The sequence below is a fragment of the Engystomops pustulosus genome, chromosome 7, assembly GCF_040894005.1.
Source record: "Engystomops pustulosus chromosome 7, aEngPut4.maternal, whole genome shotgun sequence".
Classification (NCBI taxonomy): domain Eukaryota; kingdom Metazoa; phylum Chordata; class Amphibia; order Anura; family Leptodactylidae; genus Engystomops; species Engystomops pustulosus.
In genome coordinates, this window is record NC_092417.1 from 30,751,780 (window position 1) to 30,757,163 (window position 5,384).

Below are 5,384 nucleotides of genomic sequence, written 5' to 3' on the forward strand. Positions count from 1 at the left end.
GGGGCAGTGTATTGTATAGTGCTGGGGCAGTGTATTGTATAGGGCTGGGGCAGTGTATTGTATAGTGCTGGGGCAGTGTATTGTATAGTGCTGGGGCAGTGTATTGTATAGGGCTGGGGCAGTGTATTGTATAGGACTGGGGCAGTGTATTGTATAGGACTGGGGCAGTGTATTGTATAGTGCTGGGGCAGTGTATTGTATAGGACTGGGGCAGTGTATTGTATAGGGCTGGGGCAGTGTATTGTATAGTACTGGGGCAGTGTATTGTATAGTGCTGGGGCAGTGTATTGTATAGGACTGGGGCAGTGTATTGTATAGGACTGGGGCAGTGTATTGTATAGGACCGGGGCAGTGTATTGTATAGGGCCGGGGCAGTGTATTGTATAGGGCCGGGGCAGTGTACTGTATAGGACTGGGGCAGTGTATTGTATAGGACTGGGGCAGTGTACTGTATAGGACTGGGGCAGTGTATTGTATAGTGCCGGGGCAGTGTATTGTATAGTGCTGGGGCAGTGTATTGTATAGTGCCGGGGCAGTGTATTGTATAGTGCCGGGGCAGTGTATTGTATAGTGCCGGGGCAGTGTATTGTATAGGGCCGGGGCAGTGTATTGTATAGGACCGGGGCAGTGTATTGTATAGGACCGGGGCAGTGCATTGTATAGGACCGGGGCAGTGCATTGTATAGGACCGGGGCAGTGCATTGTATAGGACCGGGGCAGTGCATTGTATAGGACCGGGGCAGTGCATTGTATAGGACCGGGGCAGTGCACTGTATAGGACCGGGGCAGTGCACTGTATAGGACCGGGGCAGTGTACTGTATAGGACCGGGGCAGTGTATTGTATAGGACTGGGGCAGTGTACTGTATAGGACTGGGGCAGTGTATTGTATAGTGCTGGGGCAGTGTATTGTATAGTACTGGGGCAGTGTATTGTATAGTGCTGGGGCAGTGTATTGTATAGTGCTGGGGCAGTGTATTGTATAGTGCTGGGGCAGTGTATTGTATAGTGCTGGGGCAGTGTATTGTATAGTACTGGGGCAGTGTATTGTATAGTGCTGGGGCAGTGTATTGTATAGGACTGGGGCAGTGTATTGTATAGTGCTGATGCACATTCCTGTCAGAGACTACACTGTGAGGCAGCGGTGCCACATCTGTACACGGAGGAGCCGCCGCTGCTGCATCACGTGACGTGTGACGCGCTTCCCGAGCTGAGCCCAGTCCGTGCCGGGGAGGATGGAGGCAGCAGAGCTGTGAGCCCCGGCCCCGGTGTGTGTGTGCACCATGTTCCCGCGGCCGCTGTACCGGCTTCCCGAGGGCTTCCAGATGGAGGGTCACAGGGCGCCCCCCACCCTGCGGCGCATCCCGGCGCACCCGCTGTCCCGGCCCCGGGGGCACAGCGCCCTGCTGCCCTCCATGCTGATGTTCGGGGTGATCGTGGCGTCCAGCGGGCTGCTGCTGATGATAGAGCGGGGGATCCTGGCCGAGGTGAAGACCCCTCCTCCCCGCGGGGACGTGGCGTGGAGGACGGTGCGGCCGGAGGGGGAAGACGAGCTGGAGCTGCAGATCCTGCGGGACGTCCGGAACCGCACGCTGAGGCGGGTGTGCGGGCACCAGAGCATGCCCCATAGTGTGTGGGCCCTGCCCCCGGGCCAGCGCCGGACCCTGCTCAAGCACATCATCGTCAATGACAAGTACAAGTTCCTGTACTGCTATGTGCCCAAGGTGGCGTGCTCCAACTGGAAGCGGGTGCTCAAGGTCCTGGACGGGCACCTGGACAGCGTGGACGCCAAGCTCAAGATGGACCACAAGAGCGACCTGGTCTTCCTGGCCGACCTGTCCGCCGAGCAGATCCGCTACCGCATGCGCCATTACTACAAGTTCCTCTTTGTGCGGGAGCCCATGGAGCGCCTGCTGTCCGCCTACCGGAACAAGTTTGGTGAGATCCGCGAGTACCAGCAGCGATACGGTATGGAGATCGTACGCCGCTACCGCAAGAAAACCGCAGCTGCCGCCTCGAAGGGCGACGACGTTACCTTCTCCGAATTCCTCCAGTATCTCCTGGACGAGGATGTGGAGAAGATGGACGAGCACTGGATGCCCATCTACAACCTGTGCCAGCCCTGCGTTGTGCCCTACGACTATATAGGCTCCTACGAGAGGCTGCGGGAGGATGCCAACCACATCCTGGAGGCCATCAATGCCCCCACATACATCCAGTTCCCCGAGAGACAATCCTGGTACAAGCCGGTCACCAAAGAGACCTTCCATTACTTCCTATGTAACACCCCGCAGGGGCTCATCCGGGAGCTGCTGCCCAAATACATCATGGACTACTCCTTGTTTGCTTACTCGCTGCCTAATATCACCAAGGACCACTGCAGGCAGTAAGCTAACATTGCTTGCACTACAGACTTGCAATAGGCAGTAAGGTCTTGCTCCTCACCTCGGGGAGTGGGGCTTGCTCCTCGCTGTGGGCAGTAGGGTCTTGCTCCTCGCTGTGGGCAGTAGGGTCTCGCTCCTCGCAGCGGGCAGTGGGGTCTTGCTCCTCGCAGCGGGCAGTGGGGTCTCGCTCCTCGCAGCGGGCAGTGGGGTCTCGCTCCTCGCAGCGGGCAGTGGGGTCTTGCTCCTCACCTCGGGGAGTGGGGCTTGCTCCTCGCTGCGGGCAGTAGGGTCTTGCTCCTCGCTGCGGGCAGTAGGGTCTTGCTCCTCGCTGCGGGCAGTAGGGTCTTGCTCCTCGCTGCGGGCAGTGGGGTCTCGCTCCTTGGAGCGGGCAGTGGGGTCTCGCTCCTTGGAGCGGGCAGTGGGGTCTCGCTCCTCGCCGCGGGCAGTAGGGTCTCGCTCCTCGCCGCGGGCAGTGGGGTCTCGCTTCTCGCAGCGTGAAGTGGGGTCTCGCTCCTCGCCGCGGGCAGTGGGGTCTCGCTCCTCGCCGCGGGCAGTGGGGTCTCGCTCCTCGCCGCGGGCAGTGGGGTCTCGCTCCTCGCCGCGGGCAGTGGGGTCTCGCTCCTCGCCGCGGGCAGTGGGGTCTCGCTCCTCGCCGCGGGCAGTGGGGTCTCGCTCCTCGCCGCGGGCAGTGGGGTCTCGCTCCTCGCCGCGGACAGTGGGGTCTCGCTCCTCGCCGCGGACAGTGGGGTCTCGCTCCTCGCCGCGGGCGTTTTTCATGCGTTTTTTTGAGTTCTTTTATACATATATGATACATAGTTGTGCATTAATAATGTTACAGTGTACCCCGCAGAGGCCGCCCGTACACTAGGAGGCGTTCTGCATCCTAATCTATGCAAAAGGGAACACGGGCACTTTTACCAATCATTTTATAGATTTTATATAGTTTTTAATGTGTCACAGAAGTCCTTCATTCTGTGTGGTTATACTTCTCCTGACGTCTAATTTAGTGAAAAACAAAATGAATGCTGGATAATCTTTCCTATATTGCGGGGTGTCGCTCCTCTATTATTCCTCCTGGAAATGCATTAATGGTCGGAATAACAGGAATGGGAAGCAGGAGAGAAGACAATGTCCCTGGGGTCAGTACTCGGGACATTACTATGTGTCTAACTTTCTAATACTTTGGGTTTCATTTTTCACAATCTCCAGTCCTCTGCTTGCTTTCAGTGAATGGGAAATACATACTGAGGCTGGGGGTTCATTGTGAATATTTGACACCTGGAGTTCATTTAGTCATTTTTAGGATTTTAGTATACGGTGACTGTGTTATTTATATGGGAAGACCCCTGTCCCTCAGCACTTACCTTATGTCATGAATTGGCCGTGAACGTGTTGTCAGGTCTCTATAGGTGGCAGGGATTAAAGGGCTATTCCCATTGTGTAATGTCACTTTATAACTGATGGGGGGGTCCGTTGCAGATGCTGGGAATTAAGGGGCAGTGGACATTGTCCCCCTAATAGAGGGGTGACCCAGCACCTTCCTATGAGGTGAATGGGACATGACTTTGCAGGGACCACAATCTGCTGCCTCCGGATCCATGAAGGTCCCAGCAGTTATAAGGTTGATGTTATATCCTATCAATAAATTATCCCTTTATGACATGAGAAAACTTCCCCAAAATCAGTGAGAGACCCATCAGCCAGGCCTCCACCATTAGTATTTTATCTCTTTGCACCACATCACATTGATGTTTTATGGTTTTTTATAGGATACCCCTCTAAGGGAGTGGCAGGGGCACGTGTGTAATCATTAGCTTCCCTGCACAATGACCAGAACCAGAGGTACAATCTGCCCCGGTCACACCGCTCCCCGCGCCCCACACTGTTTACATGGCAATGAGGTGACACTTTATAGGAGAAGCTTCTTTCTATTTGGTCCTATTGCACTTTCAATGTAAGCAAAGATTTTTGTACTAATGACTAAACCCGAATTTTTAGTGCATTTTCTATAGTGGAGTATTTTTGTATTGTACAGCGATCACTCCTTGTATGTGGCTTATCTGATGGGGGGATATGCTGGACAAGCCGGTGCCTGTCGTCCTGGAGGGGAAGACGTGGGATGAATTGCTGTTAACTTATTCCTCTCCAGGACGCAGAATACTGAGCCATTGTTACAGGTATCTGACGGGGGATTTTTAGCATTTTCTATGAGCGTCTCAAACAGTATTAAAAGATTTTATCCCAAATATGTGTCACGCCTTTGATTTAGAAAATGTGGTAGGAGAGGGGTAAGGGATATGTTGTGTCTAATAAAAGATTCTTAGGCTAAGGCTCAAAAAATGTTAAAATTTTAACAACTGCTATAGAGCTATACATGTCCTGATTGTACATACACTGTGCATAGAGCACATGTATAGACAACCTGATATATATCTTCATACCACAGTTCTGATGTCATTTTAAAGAGGGTTGTGTTTCTGGATGCTACAGAACCAGAGATATCCACTTCAAGAGATAAACCAGGGACATTACTCATAGATCAAGGCAACGGGACTGTGGAAATCTTCTTATATGTGTTATCCATGGCCTCCTTCCTTCTAATATTAACTTTTAAAATTCCACTTATGAGCTGGAGGGGCTCTACCATTACCAGAGCCCCTCAATGCTGTTTACAGGCTGTTACACTGTACAGGAGCACTTCCACTGTGTTAGATTACAGCAGGTAGGGGAGTGGTGGAGCCCTGGTTTATCATGTGGATTCTGATGGCAGATTTTTATACAAAGAGCCCACTCCTTGCAGTAACTTTAACACTGGATATCTCCTGTTTTGCACAGTTCAGAAGGTATAGCTATGTGCTGTGCGCCCCACTCTGCAGGGAGACAGAGCTGACAGTCTACAGAAGTACATGCACCCTCTGTAGCTGCACCTTGGGAAGGGGGGTGGATTGACATTGGACATATTTTAAAAAGTAAAGGTTTATTCAATTTTAATGCTTATGGA

The 5,384-nt window shown here is 53.0% G+C and overlaps 1 protein-coding gene across 1 annotated transcript; it reads left to right on the forward strand.

Moving 5' to 3' along the window:
* Nucleotides 1-1,169: 1,169 nt before the first annotated feature.
* CHST14 (carbohydrate sulfotransferase 14) lies at nt 1,170-4,629 on the forward strand. The gene has a single exon (XM_072115312.1). The coding sequence runs from the start codon at nt 1,283-1,285 to the stop codon at nt 2,387-2,389; it is 1,107 nt and encodes a 368-aa protein (XP_071971413.1). The 5' UTR covers nt 1,170-1,282; the 3' UTR covers nt 2,390-4,629.
* The last annotated feature ends 755 nt before the right edge of the window (nt 4,630-5,384 follow it).